This window comes from Capricornis sumatraensis, chromosome 11 (assembly GCF_032405125.1).
Source record: "Capricornis sumatraensis isolate serow.1 chromosome 11, serow.2, whole genome shotgun sequence".
Lineage (NCBI taxonomy): Eukaryota > Metazoa > Chordata > Mammalia > Artiodactyla > Bovidae > Capricornis > Capricornis sumatraensis.
The window spans coordinates 71,200,515-71,226,809 of NC_091079.1; the positions used below are offsets into that span (position 1 = coordinate 71,200,515).

Below are 26,295 nucleotides of genomic sequence, written 5' to 3' on the forward strand. Positions count from 1 at the left end.
AATGTCATTGGACTTTGACAGTCTTAAAACATATCATATTATTTTGCAATATCAAATTTAAATTTATATTTGATTTATTTTGCCCAGCATATGAAAGCATATATAGCAACTGTGAAGCCTCACATTAAAAATGCAAAGCACTTTTAATAAATAATGGGTGTTACCTCTGATTTACCTATTGAAGGTAATTTATATAAAGAAATAAAATATAAAACAAATCAATTAAAATTTAAAATTTGATAACAACAAGCTGAAATGAACAAAGATTTGATATTACCAGATAACTGAAATGGTTTCTTTTACTTGTTAAATTTTGATCTCTAATTCATGAATATATAGCTTTCATCAGTTCAGTTCAGTTCAGGCACTCAGTCGTATCTGAATCTTTGCGACCCCATGAATCACAGCACACCAAGCCTCCCTGTCCATCACTAACTCCCAGAGTTCACTCAAACTCACGTCCTTCCAGTCGGTGATGCCATCCAGCCATCTTATCCTCTGTTGTCCCCTTTTCCTCCTGCCCCCAATCCCTCCCAGCGTCAGAGTCTTTTCCAGTGAGTCAACTCTTTGCATGAGGTGGCCAGAGTACTGGAGTTTCAGCTTCAGCATCACTCCTTCCAAAGAACACCCAGGGCTGATCTCCTTTAGAATGGACTGGTTGGATCTCCTTGCAGTCCAAGGGACTCTCAGGAGTCTTCTCCACAGTTCAAAAGCATCAATTCTTTGGCACTCAGCTTTCTTCACAGTCCAACTCTCATATCCATACATGAGCACTGGGAAAACCATAGCCTTGACTAGATGGACCTTTGTTGGCAAAGTAATGTCTCTGCTTTTCAATATGCCATCTAGGTTGGTCATAACTTTTCTTCCAAGGAGCAAGCGTCTTTTAATTTCTTGGCTGCAATCACCATCTGTAGTGATTTTGGTACCAAAAAAATAAAGTCTGACACTGTTTCCATTGTTTCCCCATCTATTTCCCATGAAGTCATGGGACCAGATGCCATGATCTTTGTTTTCTGAATGTTGAGCTTTAAGCCAACTTTTTCACTCTCCTCTTTCACTTTTATCAAGAGGCTTTTGAGTTCCTCTTCACTTTCTGCCATAAGGGTGGTGTCATCGGCGTAACTGAGGTTATTGAGATTTCTCCCGGCAGTCTTGATGCCAGCTTGTGCTTCTTCCAGCCCAGTGTTTCTCATGGTGTACTCTGCATATAAGTTAAATAAGCAGGGTGACCATATATGGCCTTGGCGTACTCCTTTTCCTATTTGGAACCAGTCTGTTGTTCCATGTCCAGTTTTCATAGATATATAGAAAAAAGTGAGAACTGAAAAACTGTTTCTTTATTTTATTGATTCAGAAACATTAATTACTTATTAGATAGTGGGTTACCAACACTGAAGGCACTGACTTCTTGTAGAATAGATACATTTAATAAACTGTCAAAACTTCTGCTTTTCTTTGACCAATGAATAGCAAATGTATTTATACATTTCTAGTATTTCATATGGATTTAAAGTAAACATTTAAATGCTCTGAACTTTGAACAATTAAATATGTTATCAATAATTATTCATGTATATAATTAATCTTTAAGAAAACTTTAGTGAAAACAGTTAACTATTGATTAAAATAAAAAATTATACTGAACTTTCTGAAATTCTGACATTGTTTTGTAATGTTAGCACTATAATTTCATTGATTTTTTTTGGTGTATAATATGTCATTTATATATAGAGCCTTTTTTATTGTTGTTGACTTTAAATTTTTCTATAATTACAAAAGATAAAATGTAGCTGGAAAAAAGACATTTTACATAGTAAAGTGATAAAATATTTATATTAGTAACTCAAAGAATCATTTCCAAAATGGAACCTTGATTTTCATTGCAACAAGTTTAAAAGATTATTTTATAAAAAAATTTTATTGTATGTGACCTATCTGTGTTTGGATATAACTAATTAAAATGAAATGGCTAAATATCATTGGAAAGAGCTATATACACTATACAGTTTTGTTGTTGCTGTTGTTCCAAATTTGTTTTGCATTCTTCAGTCACTTTTATTTTTGTCTCTTCAGTCTCCTTATACATCCTTGCATATTTTACTTGAGCTATGGTTAGACAATATGAACACAGTTAAAGATAGAAAAAGTATTCTGTTGTCTCTATTCAGGTTTGGTTAGGTGTTTTATTTGTCTGAATATCAAGTGATCATTCATTGACCCCTTGAATTAAATCATTATCATCCCTCTACGCAATTGAATGTTGTACAGTGCCGTGTCCAGCACAGCGGGTGAGAAAGACTTGAAATGGGGTGAGCGCCTAATAAAATGACAGACAGATAATTTGGCATGCAGAGAGTCAGGGGCCCCTCCAGCTCTCCATGGCAGGAAGACAAAATGACTCCTTTCAGCTCGCACTTTTATTGGTAGAAGTCATATGAAATCATTAGGAAATAGCTATTCTGGGGAGTTTGATCAGCACACCATAAAGAGGCAGTAAAGTTAAGGCTCTACTGTTAATTAGGAACATCTTGTTTTGTGTTCATGGGGACGGCCGCAGGGGCGAGCAGTGAAGCGGAGCAGAAAGATGTCCTGCCCCAGGTGTGTCCGGTGGACATGCTTGCATGGACAATCAGGAGGGCACAGTTTGCCACACCCTCGAGTCATGTGGCGGGTTCTGGTCTCTGCTCCGCCAGGCTGCAACAGTACAGGGTTATGTAGAAACAGTCACTTTATATTCCCTGTTTTCACTTTTAATTTGTGATTTTTGAGAGCTCTAGAGAGAAGCCTCTGACAATCACTCAGTGATGAAGATTCTTCTGAACTATGTTTTTCTTTCTTTAGCTAAGAACTTAAATTGTAATGTATTTACAGGCACATTTGTTGTATCATTTTAGTATGTTGTCTTTTTTTTTCAGTTCTGAAATATAGTCATTTTATACTAACCATGTGTATAAAATCTATACTATTTAAATTTCATTGTTACTTTGCTATAAGTTTAACCTACACCATCCCAACAATTTGCAGTAAACAGTCTTCAGTAGGGATTCAGTGTGGATGGTTTGTTAAAAATTGAAATTCCCAGAAGTCCTAAGTGGAAATACTAACATTGCTTTAATAGATATCAGGGAATGATTTATGTTTGCACCACTATTTTAGAGGTCTATAATTAGATAGCTGGGATAATAACATAATTATATGAGATTGCTTATATAATTTATTAAATCAAAATTACTTTTCTGTTTATAATTTGTAAGTTATTAAATTACAAAAGATCAAACTATTCAACAGTAGGGGGTCTGCCATTTAATTTTGAGAATTTTTTATAGGTTTAGCTAAGATTACTTTTTTTTTTTAACTTTGTAGTCAATTTGCATGGATTAATCAAAATTAAATACCTAAGTTAAGGGTTTTAGATTGAAATGAGAGACAGGTAAATAGAATACAACTTTTATAAATATTACAATAAAACTCACATTTTTCTGTTCTCTTCATATGAGAAAAATATAGTTACTAGTCCAAAATGTCTTATGTAAAATCAATAAAATGAGGTATTTCAGAAATTAGAAATTTTATGACCAGATGTCATAAATAACTCCAGCTGGTTGAAGTCTGTACCCATATTCAAATATATTAATCTTTCTGCAGATAGATGTATGAATATTTATACTGAATATTATATATAAAAGATACAGAGAATCTCATTTAGGGTTTGTCTGCCAAATATATTCTTTGAAAATTTATTTTTTTTCTTTTTGGAGATGCAGATTGTGCACAGACTGGAAGCAACTGACTTTAGAGGACTTCTGTATAGACATTTTAACTTATGTGAAAATATTTTATATGTGATAAACTATTTAAATTAAATCTATACTGTAAATAGCACCTTATGGTAAAACTAACTTTTATGTAAATTTGATTTATAAATATTTATAAATAAAAATCAAGATATCAAAGACATATCAGCAAAATGCAGAAATATCCAAGCTACAATGAAAACAGTAAGTCCTGGCCCTGCATTTATTAGACATATCCATACACATCATATTCCATGAATTCATGGAGTTTGACTGGACCTAAGATAAGGTAATATCCAGCTTCCAGGTAAAAACCCCTGTTTTCCTCCTGCCCCAAATCCTCATGTGTGTTGGTTATCACCACCTGTAAACACTTTAGTCAAATTGAATAGAGCTAATTTGCTAGGTTCAGACATGAGTTAGTGCTAATACACTCTATATTTACCTACCTTGCCTTCTCATATAATCTATAAACATGCAGATAATCATGCACGCACTGACAAAAAACTCAGTAAGAAACTAAGAAAGAAAGCATTAATAATGTATGGATTCACCAATTTAAAAGCACTTTCAACACGAGTTTGAAATAAATGATTCAGAAAACGTTATAGCTCAGACAAGCTTTTTGGGGAAATATTCTGAAATTGTTTCAGAGGAATTAATAAAAATCCAAATAGTTTTATATGCTTTAAAATTAATGAGACAGCTGATTATTTTTCTGCTTCTTTTGTCTTCTATGTATGTATTTAATTTAGCAATTTCCTGTGGGATTCCTAAAGCTCCAACAAATGGAGGAATACTCACAACAGACTACTTGGTAGGAACTCGAGTTACCTATTTTTGTAATGATGGATATAGATTGTCATCTAAGGAACTTACCACGGCCATATGTCAATCAGATGGAACTTGGAGCAATCATAACAAGACCCCTCGTTGTGTTGGTATGTATGTTAAGAAAATTTCATCACTTGTGTTTCTACTGGTATCTTATTTGATTTAAAACTTTATGTATCAGACTCTAGAGCTCTTCCCTGAAGTGATGTCTAAGAAATAAAAGTAAATTAAGCTGTCTTGTGCTATAAAGAACTAGAATATAATGTAAAGACTTTTTACTCATTTTCAGAAGCTCTAGAATATATATGTCAAGAGAATAAAATGACTTTTTTTTATTTACTTTGTAGAAGGGCATCCATTAGTCAGCATGTTTTCAATACATAGGTATTTTGAAAAAATTTTTGAAGTTTGCATGAATGAAATTATATTTAATACATTCAGTTCTGGCTTTTATAAACATAAATGATGCTGCTGAGATGATCCAAACTTTTAAATAATTGTCAAACTTCTTCATAGAGCTTACATTTCGAATATTTTTCATTGCTGTCATTAATACTGTAAAATAGGTAAAATAATATTATATAATGGTTATTGAAAATAATTCACATAAAATATTTGATAGCAAAAGGACTGGAAATGTGTTTAAATAAGGTCTTTAATTTTTCTATATAAAACATTTATTCTCCTTTAGTACTGACATTTCAACTTAGCTGTGATTTCATTTAAAATGGGATTGTTAAATTATTTGAAGTCTTAACGTAAGTGTCTAGTAATGCATTTACTTATGCTGAGCAAGTTTTGAATCAGCTGTTTATATTGACACTGGGAACTGAGTTCTGTTCATTCAGCAAAAGAGTGAATACTGAATACTCATAAACACTCACACAGGCAAAGTTTATTTTAAAGGATAGAAATATAAAGTTCTTAGCATAGACACTGAGAGGGGGTAAAGAGCTGCCAAAAGGCATGAATAACAGCAGTTTATATCTTTATTAGAATTAATCTGTTCACTTTTGGTTGGCTCAGAGCCAGATATCTGTAATTTCTGAACAATCAGCTTAAATGTTACCATGTCCAATTTGTCATTTTTATGGATTTTTGGGTCCCCCATTTTCTCAGTGTCTCCAGATACTATGATGCATCCATTGACCCTTTCTGAGGACCTCAGACAATTATTTAAGGACCAAATATATGTTTAAGAGTTAATGGTCCACCTGGAGTTTTTCTTCTTGATGAACTGGACATAAATTAATATTGGTCTTGTCCTGAGTCTGCATGTTTTATGACCCTCCAGTCTAGTGAGGCTTGCCTCTGAATGCCTGGAAACTGGAGCAAATATGGCTTTAGGCTAGTGAAGCAAAACATTCATATGGGAGAATTAAAATTGAAATTAGAAAAGAACAGAGCCTCTGACCCTACACTGACTGCCTAACAATTTCCACCTCAATATCAAAAGTCTTGCATAAAAAGATCATTCTCATAAAACAGATTTTCTCAAAATATATAGTCAGTAATAGAGATTCTAGGTAAATGGAACAATATGTGCAGGTACTTTCAATTGTGAAATAGCATGATATATTCAAGGAACTTCCAATAATACCATAGAGCTGAGGGGAAGATTAGCATGAAGAAAAAAATTACTGAAGACTTTGTATGGCTCAGTAGTGAAGGAAGTAAGGAAGTGATGAACTAAGAATGGAATAGATATGAGACATAATTAAGTAAAACAGACATGACTGACTTAGTAGTATTTATCTTGTTTTTTGTATAGTTGTTACATGTCCAAGTATCAATTCCTTTACTTTGGAACATGGAAGATGGAGAATTGTGAATGGTTCCCATTACGAATACAAAACCAAAGTAGTTTTCAGCTGTGATCCTGGTTATCATGGATTAGGTCCTGCTTCTATTGAATGTCTTCCTAATGGTACCTGGAGTTGGAGAAATGAAAGACCGTATTGCCAAAGTAAGTATACATTCCATTAAAATTATTTCATAAGCAGTCCTTGGTGAATGAATTACTTGATCACTTCTCAACACACTCTAGAACAGTAATGAGATAATGTTAATTAAAAATAATTTATTCTCAAGTCATCTTAAAAACTTTGTAACTGTTTTTGTATTTGTAAATGCTTATTAAAAACAGAGTCCTTGGATTCAGATATTCTTTGCTTAGATTCTAGGTCTATCATTTATTAAAACAACTAGGCAGATCTTAGCCCTTTACATGTATTATTTCAGTTATACCTTAGTTCCCATTCTATGTCAGTTGATATTATTAGATTTATTTTACTAAAGAAGGAATTGTGCCCAAGAATTTAATCATGTTATGTCAAGTCATAGAGCCTATAAATGATGGAGAACTGGGCTTCAACCCATGGATTCTAATGAAAACCTCTGCCTTTTAGTGTTATTTAATGTTTATTCTGTTTCTTAGACTAGAAAATTATAGTAATGCCTTGTTGTTATTGTTCATTTGTTATGTCCAGTTCTTTGTGACCTCATGGACTGTAGCCTTCCAGGCTGTCCATGGATTTCTTGCCATGGATTTCCCAGGCAAGAATACTAGAGTGGCTTGTTATTTCCTTCTCCATAAGTTCTTCCCAGATCAGAGATTGAAAACATGTCTCCTGCATTGGCAGGCAGATTCTTTACCACGAAGCCACCAGGGAAGCCCACAGTAATACCTATCTCATACTTACTATTTACAATTTAATGGTGTTACATGTTGAAAATACCAGCTAGAACCTGATTCACAGCAGAAATTCAGTAAACATTTATTGAATGAAATTGAACATTTGAGTCATTCTATTTTCTTGCTTTCTTATAATAATACTATACATGGCCAGTGTATAAGGTAGATAAGCTAGCTGAACATAGAAAAATCAGTGGAAATATCTTGAACTTTATTTACTACATTTATTGGGTATTTACTTAGTGCCAGGAAATATACTAAGCTGAAAATTCATCCTTTTATTTCATGTTCATCACAATTTTAAGGCATTTATGATATAAACACATAATTTAGAAATAAGCTAATAAAAACATCTGACATCTAAATGGATTATGGTGACTAAAATATTTAACATAACAGATAACTCTAACAGATAACTGTCTATATGTAGTAAGTATACAAGTACCTAATAATAATTTACTTATGAATATTTGATTTATTTTCTTAATCTCCATACAAGTAAAGAATCTTGGGGTTGCCATTTTTATAATCATTGATGAATTAAATCTCAAAATGCGCATATAAGTTATATATTCTAAAACTATAGCATATGTATTTGTAAATTTCACCTTATTTTCTTAGGTTTTCACCCAAGATCTTTCCCTTTCTCTGGTCTCATTGTTCTTCCATTTCAAATTCATTAAAAGGACACATGGGATAAGGATATTTCAAAGAGCTAGGAAAAAATGTATAACAGCAGCATTCATTATATCAAACATTAAACAAATATTTGTCTGGTTTCTTTGTGTTCTGTCCTTTATTATATAGAAAAATTTAAGTTCTACATAAGATCAGGTTCCTGCCCAGAAGTAAGAGTGGAGCAAAAATCAGAACCTAAGAATTACAGTTCATAGAGAAAATGGAAAGAACAGAATTTTTTTCTGGTACTTCATTTATTCATCTTTTACATTAAAATATTTAAATATCAGTGTTATTAACCCTATATTATAGCTTCTGCAAAGAATTGTTTGGGGGATTAGTTCAAAACAATCAATATATCTTAAATTTTACATGCAATTTTTCAAAGTTTGCAAATTTTCTATTTGTCTATCTAATAGTCTCCTAAAGCCTAGAGATGAAAGCCAGACCTGGAGCCAGATAAAGGCTGGTGGTTAATTATTAAATTCTGGATTTAAATTGCTAGCTGTAAATTTTTATTTAGCTGTTTATGGGCTCTGAAATCTTATTAAAGTTACTGATAAATCAGAGAAAGACTTTAGACTAATAAATTATCCTCCCTTTAATATTGCTGGGTTTTTTTGTTTTTGTTTTTGTTTTTTTTTCACCACAACCTGCTGAGTGACCAGGTTGGCTAAGCAAAACACACAAACAAAATCACATGTCATCACATGTCACTGTTACTTCCCTGGTGGCTCAGCTGATAAAGAATCCACTGGCAATGTGAGAGACCTCGGTTCAATCCTTGGGTTGCGAAGATCCCCTGGAGAAGGGAATGGCTACCCACTCCAGTATTGTGGCCTGGAGAATTCCATGGACAGAGGATTCTGGCAGACTACAGTCCATGGGGTCCCAAAGAGTCAGACAAGACGGAGCGACTTTATTACATTACATGGGAACTCAAAGGAGAAAAACTTTAAATTATGTCATTTATTTTCTTTATACTTTCATGATCTTTCAAACATGTTTTGCAAATATCAAGTTTAATTGTCGTATTTAATTGTCAATTTTAATGGTCAAATCATAGGAATTCAGAATGTTGAAAACATGATTTTGTTACAAGTTCATGTTGACTGTATCTTTAGGATTTTTTATTATGTTATTGTTTTCAAGTTATTTCCTGTGGAGAACTCCCAACCCCTCCCAATGGAAATAAGATTGGCACTCAGACTTCATATGGCTCAACGGCCATCTTTACCTGTGATGCAGGATTCATGCTTGTGGGCTCTGCTGTTCGGGAATGCCTTTCTTCAGGTCTTTGGAGTGGATCAGACACCAGATGCCTAGGTACAGATTTTTAAGTCATTTTAAGCAAACATTTTATTCTCCCTCTCAAAAGGCAGCCCTTTTTCATAAGAGATAGTAACATATTCACTCAGTAAGGATGATAAAAACTGGAAAATGTTTAACTTTTAAAATGTCTCATGGTAAAAAAGCTATTAAACAGATATATCTTAATCTACTAGTATTCCAAATGAGAATCTTAAGTCATTAAGGAAAGGCAGAAATTTTTCCCAGCATGGTGAGAATAAAAGGTGAAAACTAATTGCTGAAAATTATATGTCTGCATACTCCACTGAATTAAGCACTGTAGCTGTTAATTCATTCTAAACCATCAATTCTCCTTTCACCTGTTTGCTTAAGGTAATGACTAAAGAAGAAAGACAACTTCCACATTTAACTTTCTCCCTTTTTACTTCCTAACAATTCAACATATGTAATATTACTTTTTATTAAAACTTGAAAATATATTTTTATTTATTATATATATTATTATTATAAATAAAGCTTTTCATTATTTTAAAATATATGTAAACTAACTTTAAAATACTCTATTTGATAACTCTTTGTCCTGATGAACTGCTATTGTATGCTATATGTTATTTATTGGATTTTGTATATAGAGTGTGGTTTTATTCACCTACTTAGAACCCTGATTCTGTTTTCTGGAATGATAAGGTGTAAGAGGAATGTTTATAAACAAACATTGACTCTCAGTCTATACAGACAACATTCTTGCATAGGATATAGTGTTGACATCTAATATAAATTCAAAAGCGTGTCAGTAGGAGGAATGTGCTATTGCCAAATAAGCAGATCCTAGAAACTTATATTTTGAATTAATTTGAATAATGCACATAGCCCAGTCATTCTTCTCATGGTTGCAAACAACTTATCCTTATAGCCCCAGATACTTTTGGCTTAGAATGATCCTAGAATGTGCTTATGATTGTTTAAATATAGTGTATTTATTCTCAAACTCCCAGCATTTTATTATAAATTTTTCAGTTGAGAGACTTGATGAATACCCACATGCCTACTATCTAGAATGTACACTTAAACACTTGTATTTGCATATCACTGATCTATTCATCCTTTCATGCCTGTATTAACCCATAAATTCATTTTATTTTTGACACATTTTAAAATTGCCAAATGCAGTACATTTCATTTGTAAACATTTCTATATACATATAAGCTAGCTAGAGTTCAATATTTGCTTATGGTTCTTTTTTTTATGTTGGAAAGTGTACAGTGCCATAAATACACTTGGTGCATTTTGACAGCTGTGTACTCCTATATAACTAAAACTACTCAGTAGTTACAGAACATTACCATTAGCTCAGAAAGCTTCCTTGTGACCCTTCATAGTCAATTTGCAGCTCTCCTCCCCTACACCCTGAGATAATAGCTGTTCTGTTTTTTTCGCCATATGGTAGTTCTTCCTGTTCTAGAAATTCATGTGAATGGAATCCTAAGTTTTGTACTCTTTTTGTGTAAGGTTTGTTTTATTCTGTTTCAATTATGTTTTTGTGTGTATCAGTCATTTTTTTTTTAATCTCTAAGTAGAATCTCCTTGTCTTGACCATTCCCCTACTGGTGATCATATGGACTCAATCCAGTTTGGGGTGATTATGAATAAAGTTGCTATGGATATTTGCATAAAAGTCTTTTTGTGGACACATCTATTCATTTCTGGTGTATACTCTGGATTGAAATTTCTAGAAGAGTTCTAGTTGTCTCACATTTTCTCTAGCATATGGTATAGCTAGTTTTTAAATTTTATTCATTTTTTGGCAGTCATAAAGGTATCTTGCAAAATTTAACTTGCACTATCTTGATGACAACTGATCAAGTACAGTTTCCTGGGCTTATTGGCCATTCATAAATTTTCCTTTGTGAAATTCTGAAGTATCTTATAAATTGCCTTTTATTATGAGTTATAGGAGTTCTTTACATACTGATTTTTTTTAAATAATTTCTCCCCACCTTTTACTTGCCTATTCACTCCTAATGGTGTCTTAATGAGCAGAAGTTTTCAATTTTTATAAAATCTATTTTCTCTCTTTTTTTCTTTCTTGTTATTACTTTCTGTCTCTAGTTTAGGAAACCTTTGTTCAATCATAAGTCACAAAGATTTCATTTCATATATTTTCCTAGAATTCTTGCAATTTTGGTATTACTTTATATCTACAACTTATTTTTAATTTGTTGTTGTATATATCATGAAGTAAGGCTGAGGGTTTTTCTTTGCTTGTTTGTTTTCCAGAAAGGTATCTGCCACTTCAAATTTGTTCTTATATTTCAAGATCACTTTGGATACTCCATGTCCTTTGTGTGTTCATATATGTTTTAGAATTAGCTTATTTTTTTATTTTTAAAATGCCTGGTAAGATTATGATCACAATTACATTCAATGTATAAATCACTGGGGAGAATTGGCATCTAACAACATTAAGTCTTCTACTTCCTGAACATGGTGAAGTTAGTATATTTATTCACTTATTAAGGTCTTCTTTTTTTTTGCAATAGGAAATTTTTATCATAGAGATCATGTATACCTATTGTTAAATTTATTCAGCAGTATTTTTTGTGTGTTTACACTGTTATATGAAATTGTTCATTACTAATTGCATTTCTAATTATTTTCTATTATAAAAATTATTTAAATTATTTATCCTAGTATCCTGCAGCTTTTGTTCACCTATTAGTTATGGATTTTCTTAAAACAGCATTGTCTATGTGTATGTCATGAGCATAAAATATAAGAGTTTTACTTTTTTTGTCTTTTCCTTTATGTTTTTCCTTTATTCCTTTATATTAGTATAGCCCACCAAACAGTGTTAAATAGAGCTAGTGAGAGTGGTCATGCTTTTCTTGGCCCCTGTATCAGGAGGAAAGGATTTAATATTTCATCAATCGATATAATATGAACTTTTTTTCTTAGATGTATTTATAAGGTTCAGAAAATGTCTGTACATTCCTAAGTATGGTAGATGACAGTGGTCAATATTTCATCTTAAACCAACAAGTCATTTCTAGATAAAACCCAGATAATCATGATGTAGTATATTTTTTTTTCTAAGTTGTTTTTTTTTAAAATCCTGCATCTGTATTCATAAGGGACATTTTTTCTGTGTCTTTTATAGGTTTAATATTGGGGTTATGATTACTTCATTAAACAAATTAGGAAGTGATTCTTTTTCTTCTGTTTTCTAAGAGTTTGTATAAGACTGGTATTTGTTTGTTTCCTTGCTTTTTTTGCTTAAATATTTGATTGAAATTACCAGTGAAAAAATATAAATCTAAGTGTATTTTTTTTTCGCAGAGGGAGTTATTATTTAAGAATTACTTTAATAGATACTTTAATAGATAAAGGACTATTTGTATTTTCTTGTGTTAGTTTTTGGATGATACAACTTCAAAAAATTTGTCCTCTTGTTCTGAATTGTTAAATATGTTGTAATAAAACAGTTCTTAATATTCCCTGATCCTTTTAACATCTGTAAGCTTTATAGTAATGTTACTTCATTCATTCCTAACATTGGTAATTTTAGTATCTTTTTTGTTTGTTGATAGGATTAGCTAGGAGCTTAACAAAGCTAGGAGTTTAACAATTTTGCCCACTTTTTTTTTAAGTTTCTAACCTTTGACTACCTTGATTGTCTTTCAAAGTGAGATATTTCACCTGGCCTGGTCTCCATTTTCCTTCTTCTTTTTTTTTTTTTTTAATAGAGGGCTAACTGACATACAGTATTATGTTAGTTTATCTTACAACATATGAATTCAACATTTGTATACATTGCAAAATAGTTCCTAGAGTAAGTCTAGTTACTGTCACTTTGCAAAGTTAACACAAAATTATTGAATATATTCCCCAAGCTGTACATTGTATCCTCATGACTTACTTATTTTATTCACCTTCCTCTTTCTCTCCTCTCCTCTGTCAACCTCTAATCTCTTCTCTGTTTTTATTCTGTTTGCTTTTTTGTTTTGTTTTTTGGATTCCAAATATAAGTGAAGTCGTTGTGGTATTTATCTTTCTCTACTGACTTATTTCACTTAGTGTAATACCCTCAAGGTCCCTCCGTGTTATTCTGAATGGCAAGATTCTGTACTTTTTATAGCTGAGTAGTATACCATTATGCATGTGTGAGATGAGTGTGTGTATTTTATAGATTTTTATCAGTTCATCTATTGAGGGACACTTAGTGGTTTTCATATTTTGGCTACTGTAAACAATGCTACAATGAACATGAAAGTGCATAAATCTTTTTGAGTTAGTGTTTATTTTTTCCCTTTGGATAGATACCCAGTAGTGGGATTGCTGGATCACATGGAAGCTCTATTTTTAATTTTTTGAGTAATCTCCATATTGTTTTCCATAGTGGCTGGACCAGTTTACATTCTCACCAAAAATGCACAGGGGTTTCTTTTCTCTACCTCCTCACCAACACTTGCTATTTCTAGTTGTCTTTCTGATAATGACGATCCTGACAGGTGTAAGGTGATACCTCTTTGTGGTTTTGATTTGCATTTCCCTGATGTTTAGTGATTTCCAGCTTCTTTTCATGTGCCTGTGGGCAAATTATATGTCTTCTTTGGAAAAATGTTTGCTGAGGTCCTCTGCCTATTTTTTTTTTTTTAATTCAACTGCTTGTGTTTGTTGTTGTTGTTGTTGTTTTTACTGTTGTTACTGAGCTATATGATCTCTTTATATATTTTGGAAAGTAGCTCTTTTTCATTTATATCATTTTCATATATCTTCTCTAATTCCGCCAATTGCCTTATCGTTTTGATGACAGTTTTCATTCACTGTGTAAAAGCTTTTTTATTTATTTTTTTTGTTGTCTTTGTCAAAGAAGACCGATCTAAAAAAAATATATTGTTTAGAATGATGTCAGACAATATGCTGCTTATGTTTTCTTCTAGGAGTTCACGGTTTTGAATCCTTCATTATATATAATTTTATTTGTTTTTGGCCATGTAGTCTTCATTGCTGGACAGGCTTTTCTCTGGTCACACTGAGCAAGAACTAGTTGTGATGCTAGGGCTTCTCACTGTGTGGTGGCTTCTCTTGTTGGGTAGCGGCCCTAGAGCACATGAGCTTCAGTACTTGCCACATGTGGGCTCAGTAATTGTGGCTCCCAGGTTCTAGAGCACAGGCTTATTAGCTGTGGCGCACAGGCTTACTTGTTCCATGGCATTTAATTTTTTATACTGAAACTATACTAAATTTATTACTACTAATAGTTTTTGGTAGCATCTTAAGAATTTTCTATATACAGTATCTGAAAATAGTGATAGTTTTATTTTGTTCCTTCCAGTTTGGATGTGTTTTATTTCTTTTCCTTGTGTGATTACTGTTGTTATTCCAAACCCAAGTCTCCTGCATTGCAGGCAGATGCTTGACCATCTGAGCTATTAGGGAAGCCCAACATAGTGCTTGGATCCCTGGAATAAATCACACTTGATCTTGATGTATGATTTGTTTAAAGTATTGTTGAATTCAGTTTGCCAATATTTTGTTGAGGATTTTTTTTACATCTATATTTATTAGGGATATTGATCTTTAGATTTCCTTTTTGTGGTGTCCTTGACTGGTTTTGGTGTCAGGGTAATGCTGGCCTCATAAAATAAGCTTCAAAGATTTCTTTGCCATATAATTTTTTGGAAGAGTTTCAGAAGAATAACTTTTAAAAATTCACCAGTGAAGTCATCTAGTCCTGGATTTTTGTCTGTTGAAAGGTTTTTGACTACTGTCACTATCTGTGTACTGTGATTGTTTGATTCAGATTTTCTATTTCTTCATGAATCAGTCTTGAAAGACTGTAAATTTCTAAAGATTTATACATTTCTTCTAGTTTTTCCAATTTGTTGATAATAATTGCTCCTAGTAGTCTCATAATTCTTTGTATTTTTGTGCTAATAGTTGTAATCTCTCATCTTTTATTTCTGAGTTTATTTGAGCCTTTTCTCTTGTTTTTAAAGAAAGAATTTTTAGTTCAGGTAATTTTCTCTGTTATTTATCTATTTCCTTGATTTCTATAAATGTCTTTAATATATTCTTCTATGTATTTATTTTGGCTTTTCTTTTTTTATTTTCCTTTTCCTAAAATGAAATATTGCTTATATCATAAAATAGGATATTGCTGTATTGTATATAAATACATAAATCAAAAAACTAGATCAAAATATTAAAAAATATTATTTTGACCCATTTCAGCGGGTCACTGTGGAATTCCGGAGCTTATTGTGAATGGTCAAGTCATTGGAGAAAACTATGGTTACAGAGACACAGTTGTTTATCAGTGTAATCCTGGTTTTCGCTTGATTGGTTCTTCAGTAAGAATATGTCAACAAGATCACAATTGGTCTGGTCAACTTCCAGCCTGTGTGCGTAAGTAAGCATAGCAAAAGTAGTCAAAGACCTCTGTTCAGTTCTCATGTAATTACCAATATTTTTTTCTTAGGTAAGGTAAATGATTATACAGACAGATACACAAACAGGTATGCATGTGTATTTAAAGAACTAAGTTCTCATAATGCATTTTTTTATACTGACATGCTAGTCTTTAAAGTAGGGTGTGTTCAGAAGTATAAAAAACCATTCACTATGAAAGTGGAAGATATATTAGAATGTGTGTCATTACTCTTTTGGATTTGGAACAATTTTGTTACTGTTTTAATAAAAGATCTCACTAGTTCAGCAAATATTCATCTAATCTCTTAAGTTAATTTAGATGTGAATTTACACCTGAAGGATAAAATGAATTTTAAAATATTCTAGTGCTTTTTCTTTCTCTCACTGAATACCCAGTACTCAGAATTACACAGTATTTCACATCACAATTTATCCTATTTTGGATTGAAAAGTAAATTATCCATGTATTTTTGTTTTTTCTCCTGATAATTTCCACCAGCAATCACTGATATTTATATTAAAATCGGTGTTAGGAAATGAGGATAAACACTGTAAACATGTTGTAGTTTTAACATTATAGGATTAAATGACAAAGATTTTGGAGGCTTCAGAGAAATAATTCATGGGGCTTTTAGTATGAGTTCACATATTTATAAATTCTATCACTGTCAACCTCATATCCAATCAACAGCATTTTATTGGAGTTCTAGTTTAATGGAAAATACATTAGTGTGTTAAGATTTAATAAGATAATAGAGCATACAGTTATCAAAATTGCTTATCTGTGTTGTGTGTGCATGTGATAACAGACCATCTAATGATTTAAAGACAGAAATATTATGCTGGATCTATACCAGTTTTTTTGCCTTTCATTATATAAAGAAAGTGAAGTCAGTCAGTCATGTCTGACTCTTTGCAACCCCGTGGACTGTAGACTGCCAGGCTCCTCCATCCATGGTATTTTCCAGGCAAGAATACTGGAGTGGGTTGTCATTTCCTTCACCAGGGGAATCTTCCCGACCCAGGAATCAAACCTGGGTCTCCTGAACTGCAGGCAGACTCTTTACTGGCTGAGCCACTGGGGAATCTCTTCATTATATAAAGGCATAGCCAACTAACACTACTACTTTTCTTGCTGAATAATTGGGACTATAAATGAAAACTGGCCCCTGAGGTAAAACAAGCACAAGTTTCTCTATTAATAATTTTAAACAGGAATAAGATTCAATTACATTTTCAAATGAATGGTTGATATTAACATTACAGCAGAAAATTAATTGCTGTTGGGTCATTTCAAAGTATTAAAAGTGACGTCGTCTTTCACTGTACCCAATTATGAAGCAGTATTACTGGAGTTGCTATGATTAATTAGTGAGATAATGCAATAAAACAGTTCATAGAAATACGATGTGTTTGGGAAAACCAAGCACTAAATAAATTCTAAAAAAAAGCTTTAAAATGATTAAAATAGTTCATCTAATTGAAATAGTTCATCTAATTTCTACATCTGTGTCAGTATTTCCAAACAAAACTGCTAGGTTATCAAATATCAATAGTGAAGAAAATATACCAGTAAGGTTGTTTGGTTTAGGGAATGTTAATATTGGTATCTCAATATATTAAGAATTCTAATACAGCATAAGACATCATTTTTATTGCAGTCATATTAAGCTATTCTTCAAGCACACTTTTGTTTATCCATTAATCATAAAAAATGATTGCATAAATAATATAAGAAATGATTTCAAAATTAAATACAAAAAATTGCCTTCATTTAATTCTTAAGCCCCACTAGAAAAGGAAAGTTGATTCAGTTTCATTCCTTTTTGCCGTTAACTAGTTATGTGAACTTCAATCATTCCCAAATGTCTTTGAATTTAAGTGTTCTTCCCTAAAAAGAAATAAAATGAAAAGTTACCATGGAACTTTTAATATCTATGCACCACTTGCATACCGTTACTAGAATTACAAATAATTGTCTACTCTCTAACATAATATTGCAATGATTCTACTCTATTGGACCAGTTTGGCTTTCTAAATTGTTCCTTTGCATTAATAAAATTAAGTATTTTTTCCTACAAAAGTGGCCTTCTTTCCACATTCTTTGAGGTAATTAAGTGTACTTTTCATTTAATAATTGATAACCAATTATTCTATTCTGTGTCTCTCCCAACCTGACCTTGTTGCTGTTAGCTGTGAGCTGTGGTCACCCTGGTAGTCCAATTTATGGAAGAACAAGTGGGAATGGATTCAATTTTAATGATGTGGTAACATTCTCATGCAATATTGGGTATCTCATGCAGGGGCCAACAAAGGCCCAGTGCCAGGCCAACAGACAGTGGAGCCATCCTCCACCAGTGTGCAAAGGTAAAAATCTAACCGTATTACAGCTGAGAGCATTGTAATAATATGTCTGTATAAACACAAATGGTAATGTTTGAAACAATTTGGGCAAAACAGTAGAAAATTAATAAAACAAATATTTAATATTGATATCATCTCATTACTAATGCTTTCCTTTATCTTATTTGTTAACTTTTTTAGAAGTTATAGAACTGATAAATGTTATTTCAGTTGCTTAACTAACTGTGTTATCTGGTACCTGTTCTGTAGCTGTATATAAAGTCATTTAGCTCATTTTTACTTACAGTTGGCTTCAGAATTAATAGAACTAATCTTCTCAGTTTATTTTTTCACATTTTTAAACATTGTGGAGTATAGTTAATTTACAATGTTATATTGTAAATTTTTGTTGGAGTATAGTTGATTTACAGTGTTATGTTAGTTTCAGGTGTTACATATATATATATATGTATGTATGTGTGTATATATCTTTTTAAGATTATTTTCCCATATAGGTAATTACACAGTATTGAGTAGAGTTCCCTGTACTATACAGTAGGTCCTTATTAGTTATCTAGTTTATATATAGTGATGTGTATATATCAATCCTAATCTCCCAATTTATCTCCTCTCTTCCTCCTGGTAACCATAAGTCCATTTTCTACATCTGTGACTCTATTTCTATTTTCTAAATCTTTCTCTGTCTGATTTACTTTACTCAGTATGACAATCTTCATATTTTTGGAAAAACAATGTTTGAGGTTTATATTACCATAATACCTGTGTTTGTTAGGAGTTTGTTTATTGTTCTCTCTATGGAAACATAGAGAATCATTTGTATTTTTTCTGTTTGCAAAGAAGTATGATATATTTCATAGTCTGATAAAATACACTTCAATTATCATTTTCCTCCATTTTCTATAACCATAGGTTGAAAGGTTTATTTCTTTTTTTATGTATCATTCTTTATAAATCTGTATTCAGTATATTTACAGAGTTGCTGTTGTTTAAAATAGTTTTGCAAAGAAGCTCTCCTGTTTCCAATATTTTCAGCCATATATCCATAGTTCTTTATGTTAATTTTCTTGCTTGAATCTTTGTTTTGTTTGATAAAATTTACCTTTGAAACTAAGTTTCTAATGAAAATTTATATATTATACTATCCTAAATATATATTTTTAAAATGTGTCATTTGTTTAGTGGTCAACTGTTCTGATCCTGGAATTCCAGCCAATTCCAAAAGAGAAAGTAAAATAGAACATGGGAATTTCACCTATGGCACTGTGGTATTCTATGACTGCAATCCTGGATATTTCTTATTTGGATCTTCAGTTTTGATATGTCAACCAAATGGACAATGGGACAAACCTTTACCAGAATGTATCAGTAAGTAGATAATGTGAACTCTTCTTTGAGAAAATGCCCTGAAACTAACATGTATATTTATTGTCTTTATGAAATATTAGAGCTGTGTATCAGAAGGAAGTGTACTGATTGTGCTTTTTTATTGTTTTGAAAGTGCCCTTCCTGTGTTCTACCAATTCAGTGCCCGTGTACCATCCATATTAATATTAATATGATTAATATTTCTCTATTATTCCTTGATTTTAAACCTTCATGCAACAGACAGAATATTAAAGGCAGATATAGTTCATACTCTGTGATGTTGCCATTCCACGAGAGGCAACTATATTTTTATTTTCTCTTGTACTACTATTTCAAATTTCATTTAAAGCAAAATGAGTCAACATAAATAGCCACCAGGGCTGCAAAATGCTTGGGAAAATTAGAGTGTTACTTAAAACTCATTGACTTTAAATATTTATCTTATACAGGCACATGCCTATATGAAATGTTAATATACATTGTCTTGAAGGTAGTAGGAATATGCGTACAGTTTGTTATATGTTTTTTTGGAGCTATAGAATATAAATAAAATAAATTATAGCAGTTTTGCATATAATTAACATGTTTAGTGAGAAAATAATTTAACAGAAATAAATCAAAAGTATCTGAAGACAGATAAATGAACTTGAATTCTAGGCATTCAGCTTATTGATAGGACTCAGTTACGTTTGCTTCTCAGAGTTGATGAATATTGGACATGATAGGAAAGAAACAATCATTGTGCAAATAATTTTTAGTTATACTAAATTGCTAAATTATAAAATCATTTTATGATTGTTTTATTTAGAGGTACTTTGTGTACATGCAGTTTTTTAAATAGTTGTGGCATCATTTATGTACTCATTCATAAACAAAGAAAAATTTATATAGTGCCTATCTAATTTCAGATACTATGCAGATAATTCAGTCAATTGTTGATCCCTTGTTTAAAATGTATTTGATTTCTTTTTGTAGACTGGTTAGTCTAATGGTTTAAGTAATTCATTTATCCTTGTATGGCTACAACATGAAAGTTAAAAATCTTTTGTAGGACCTGTAAACATGAACTTCTTCAGATATTCATAGCTCTCATATACTTTTTACCTTTTCCTTATTTTCTATAGCACTTCCTGGTAGTGTGCTATTTACTCAGGGGTTTTATTAAGTTTATATCTCCTGTGTGCTGTTTAATACTCATCATATTTAATACTCTAGTCATAAAAGGGAACACATAGTAAGTTCCCAAGCTACTTCTAGCTTATAGAGAATTCTCAGTGTTTTAACATCTGATTCTGCTCAGCTTAGCTGTATTTTGGTTGATAAGCCTCTGAGTATTTTCGTTTTATAGGATGATTTATTTGTTAATAGTCAAGAGTAGAATTTAGACTGTATATGCATAGTCTGAATCGTGTGCCATAGATCCATCTTCCATCCTTCTCCTTTACCCTCAAAGTTTTTCCCTTTTAATTTCTGTAGGGCATTTTGAATTCTATATGGAATCCTATAACATTATTTAGCCAATCCATACCACTCCTCTCCCTATCTTTCACATCCTTACCTAGACAAATGAATGCTTCCAATCCATGTACATGTGTATATAAACAAACACCCACCACCCCAATACATACAGGCCTATCGAGTCAGTCATTTAAGCTTACTTACAGTGTTCCTGTTAAACTCATACTCAGGGTGAGTGGGCTAACAGAATAACTCCTGTAACTTCAACTTACATGTAAATGTTTGCTTTTCAGAGGATGTATATAGTGGAACAGATAATTCTGATTCATTAATATTTCAAAAAAAGTTGGTGCAGGTTGTTCGATAGGAGATATAAAAAATTTTTATATCCAATAATTATGTATTGTAGTGATTGACTGTGGACACCCTGGCGTTCCTCCTAATGCAGTCCTGTCTGGTGAGAAGTATACTTTTGGGTCTACTGTTCACTATTCCTGCACAGGAAAGCGTACACTTCTAGGCCAATCATCAAGGACTTGCCAATTAAATGGCCATTGGAGTGGATCACAACCTCATTGTTCAGGTACCAGTAGGAAAATTGGATGATGTCTATTGGAAATTACATTATGAGTATTATGATTGGGGTTATTTTATTAGTAGTAGTATGATCGGGGCTTCCCGGGTGGCTCAGTGGTAAAGAACCCACCTGCTAGTGCAGGAGATGCAGGTAATGCGGGTTCAATCCCTGGGTCAGGAAGAGTCCCCGGAGAAAGAAATGGCAACCCACTCTAGTATCCTTGCCTGGAGAATTTCATGGACAGAGGAGGCTGGTGGGCTACAGTCCATAGGGTCTCAAAGAGTTGGACAGGACTCAGCAACTGAACTTGAACACAAAGCAATCTAAAGAGATACAATTAAACATTTCTCTGTTAAAAATATCATGAGGGAAGCAATAACATTATTTTTATATTTGTCAGAATTCTTAAGGTAATTTAGAATTTACAATGCAAATTAATACTGATCTTATATATGAAAAATTACAGGTGTAAATTTTGAACTGTGTTGTATTGAACATAAGTGGTTTTAGAATGCTACTTTCTGTGAAATGCTTTTATCTATTAGAATAGCAATTCATTTAGGCTTTAGCAATTCCATTTTAGCAGATATAAAAGATAATTTTCCCCAGAAGGTAATATTGTATCAATGATATCCTGTTAGAATTCAGTTCTTTGTAACTGAACTTTTTAAGCAATTGATTATTTAATAGCATGATTTTAAAATAAAGTCCTAAATGTTTTAAATTAAACTAACCCATCAAGTTTTATAAGATGTCTATCTATCATAATTTGATTTGTTATTAAGGCAACAGAAAACTCCTGCATCTCTATAATCCCAATAGCATTTTCTTAGAATATGTAAACATTAAATCTATGTTTAATAATTTTTTCACAAAGTAAGCATTTGATAAATATTATCTAAGGTCTTTAAGCCACTATTTTTCTTCAATAATTGTTATTTCCATTTTAGAGCTGTGAGGTTACCCTACTTGATACTATTCATTCTATTTTTGTCTACCTGCCAGATATTAGTGCTTTTTTTACTGCCTATTCTTTTCATTTACATATTTATTTTTGTGTTATTGTATCTCTGTGGAGATCATATGATGACTTATTAGGAGTTGTTTCACATTCTTCTTCTTTTAGAGGTAAAAGGTATGAAATAGTTCATTAATTTCAGTTATGTTAATTATTATGTAATTATGGTTAAATCCTATGAAGTCACTGCCTGGGACAGTGATAAATTATGAAAACTATCAGTTAATTAACAAACTCAGATAACTGATAATACACATAAACCCACAAGCGTTTTCTCTGTCACACACACTCACGGTGGATTAGAAAGCTACTACATAGTTGTAGAATAAAGTGTGTATAGATATATTTAAAAGTGAAATAGTGTCCTTAAATCTTCATGTGGTTATTAATATTGCATCATATGATGATAAGAAAGTATTAGAAAAGATTCCAGATGCACAGAGCATGTCAAAATTGGCATCTAGGTAGACAGAAAGCACTTTCAATGATTAAACATTCAACTCTCTCTCTCTGTTTCTCTGTCTCTCTCTGTCTTTTCTCTATCTGTCTTATTGAATACTAGTTGTGGCAACTTTAATTAGACATATTTAAGAAATGAGAAAAGGACTGAGCAAACCCTAAACACTATAGTCAAGAGAAACACCCTATCATGAGCAAAATTCTTAACAACTTAAGTCAGAGTTTCTAGTCTTTGTTTATAATTCATTTTTGTACTTTTATGTATAAAAAGTATGGAATTTTGGTCAATGGTCATTAATAGAGAAGATTAAATGGTATAAGTTTAGACTAGAAATATTATACTTTAATATTTACATTTTCCAACACATCACAGTTCTGTTTTAACAGAAACTGATTTTAATTCAGAGAAGAAGAGATGAAAATTGCCAATTCCACGTTCTAAATTTTAACTGTATGAACGCATCGCATTGTCATTTGAGCCCAAAGAATTGTCAGTTATGAATTTTCTATTACCTTGGTTAAGAACTAGATTTGGGAAATACTAATGAAATGTCTTCAACTTATTAGATGTTTCCAAATATCACTAATGTGGAAAATAACACCATGCTCCACAACTATTTTCTTTTTCCTTTAGGCTTTTTCTTATGACTGGAGTCAAATGGAAAATATGAATTATGATTTTACCCAGTCAACTTACCATATTAAAGCACAACATGAACAACAAAAAAAATGCCCATAGGATTGATGGACTAAATCATGAATTTAGTAAATGTTTATTGAATTAAATTAATTTGAACTGTACTGAATTGCAGGTGATGCTACTGGTACATGTGGGGATCCAGGTACTCCTGGTCATGGTTCTAGACAGGAAAGTGATTTCCGAACCAAGAGTACTGTACGCTTTGCCTGTGATACTGGTTATATCCTTCATGGTTCAGAAGAAAGAACATGTTTACCCAATGGCAGTTGGACTGGAAGGCAGCCAGAATGCAAAGGTAAAGTCAAGTAGAAACTAATAACATCGAGAGTGTTGGAGTTTGATGTGGATCAAATTCAACTGTGTGCTGCTAAGTGAAATTACTCCTTCCAGTACTCTCTGTCTTCAACCATGGAATAAAAGTAGTAGTATTCCAGTTTTACCAATACTATCATATAAAAGAAATATGACAGGTAATAATTATTAATTTAGTCTCAAGTATGTCTGAAGTGTCATTTATATACAAACATTGTTCACATCACAGCAGATATCAGGATTGGAAAAGCTAAGAAGATATTTTTCCCCCATCACAGTGCTCTGTATTGTTGACAGCACTAGGAAAAAAATAGGTTTTTCTGACATTAGTACATTACCTCACAATATGTTTTAGTTTTCAGGTTTGTAGAAATGGTAAAATACAGAAAGATGTCTAAGTATACATGATGTTTTTCATTTATGGGTATTGCTAATAACCAGATCAGAGGAACCTGGTTGGCTACAGTCCATGGGGTCTCAAAGAGTCAGTCAGACAGAATTGAGTGACAAAGCACAGCACAGCACAGAATTGTTCTGATTGATTCAGAGTTAACATGATCAAATCTTTACAATATTGACTATAAAGGAAATGTTGCAGGGAAATTATCCTTATAATTTAAATTGCTCTTTTCTGAGATTATTTTAGGGCAAAAAAAAAAACTTGCAAAAGTATTTATGAAACTTGCTTGATGTTATACAAAATGTATTGGTTTTATAAACAGAAAACAATTCCCTTCTTAACAGTTTTTTAATTGACTATATTTCAGAAACTTTTTATTATGTTTAAAACTATATCTATACTTTAGGAAAGGCATTCATCCCTTTTTAACTGGATTGAATTTAATAATGGTAAGAGAGAATTACAAATCAGTTTCTGTTATAGGTTGGAGAACAAAGTTGTTGAGCAAAAGACACGAAGTACGCTGTCTTCACTTCATTTCTCAAGCTTATTTACCAAAGGCAGTCTTTATAATGATGTTGCACATTATGTGGGTGATAGCTAAGTCAGCCTTTTGTTCAGCTGTACTGCAAAATATTTGTAGATGAAATGCAACCCAGTGCTAATCTTATTTTGTTCATATATACATTATAGATAAAACAGAAGTAGGAGTTGTAGCAAATATAACAGAATTAATACTTTTCGCATAAAATGGAGTACACGCAAATCACCTGGTAAAACAGATTCTAGTAAATTAATAGAAAGAAGAAATAAACAGAAAATACAAAAGAGCAAAAAATTTTCAGTTATAGAAGAAATTCTACATTAGTACTAATCAGAAAATTATGGTTAAGCATCAAAGCATCATTTTTCATCTGTTTTAATATGAAATTGTAGTGTATGTGCAGCAAAACTAGAACTTCAAAGCATTTCTAGCGCCTTTAAATTACATTTTAGATTAATTTGATAAAATGCATATATATTGTTAGCTTTGATCTATTAACTCCATTTTTGAGAATTTTGTTCCTAAAGAAAATAAAAATATTGAAGAGAACACACAATCATAAAGATGCATTATTTTTATTTCAAACACTCTAACTACCAAAAACAGGAACCAATCTGACAACACTAGAAAAAATATCACATAGGCAATTGTATATTTACATAATGTGATAGTGAAAATACTAGAATAAGCCATGGAGCAATATGAGAAAATGTATCATACAAAGCTTAATTGAAAAATAAGATCAAAAGTATGCACTCTATTAAAATCATAGGAAATGATAGTCACTTGAAAGAAAAAAATAAAAGTCAATATAATAAAAATGACAATATTACAGAAAGGTGAAATTTGTAATATTTTTATTCTCTTTATTCCAAATGTTTTGTAGTGCTGCATTACTTTAGTAACTGAAAACCTTTCTGAGAATGCAATAGATTAACTATCTATTAAATATTAAATATCTATTAAATATTAAAATATCAAATGAGTATGATAAAACATCTTAAATAAAAATGTACAGATTTAAAGAGTGTAACATTCTTTGACGAACTGACAAGGTTTTTAAAAATGATGGGACATGATATTGGAGGGGTTGTGTGAAAATAAGCAAACTTTCACACCATTGATACAAATGTGTATTGTTATATAGTGTTCTATAAAAACAAAAGTTGGCTTAAAGCTCAACATTCAGAAAACGAAGATCATGGCATCTGGTCCCATCACTTCATGGGAAATAGGTGGGGAAACAGTAGAAACAGTGTCAGACTTTATTTTGGGGGGCTCCAAAATCACTGCAGATGGTGACTGTAGCCATGAAATTAAAAGACGCTTACTCCTTGGAAGAAAAGTTAT

At 31.9% G+C, this 26,295-nt stretch overlaps 1 protein-coding gene across 3 annotated transcripts in view; it reads left to right on the forward strand.

Annotated features, from left to right (window-relative positions):
* The window catches only part of CSMD3 (CUB and Sushi multiple domains 3), a 1,381,373-nt gene that overhangs the window by 1,293,714 nt on the left and 61,364 nt on the right, over positions 1-26,295 (forward strand). For 2 of the 3 annotated variants that reach the window (XM_068983804.1, XM_068983806.1), the window contains 8 exons: positions 4,553-4,738; positions 6,403-6,597; positions 9,157-9,330; positions 15,551-15,724; positions 17,942-18,115; positions 19,292-19,477; positions 21,345-21,518; positions 23,802-23,984. In XM_068983804.1, coding sequence (XP_068839905.1) covers positions 4,553-4,738; positions 6,403-6,597; positions 9,157-9,330; positions 15,551-15,724; positions 17,942-18,115; positions 19,292-19,477; positions 21,345-21,518; positions 23,802-23,984 — 1,446 coding nt within the window. The remainder of the gene's footprint in view (positions 1-4,552; positions 4,739-6,402; positions 6,598-9,156; positions 9,331-15,550; positions 15,725-17,941; positions 18,116-19,291; positions 19,478-21,344; positions 21,519-23,801; positions 23,985-26,295) is intronic. The other variant, XM_068983805.1, reaches the window with a different exon arrangement.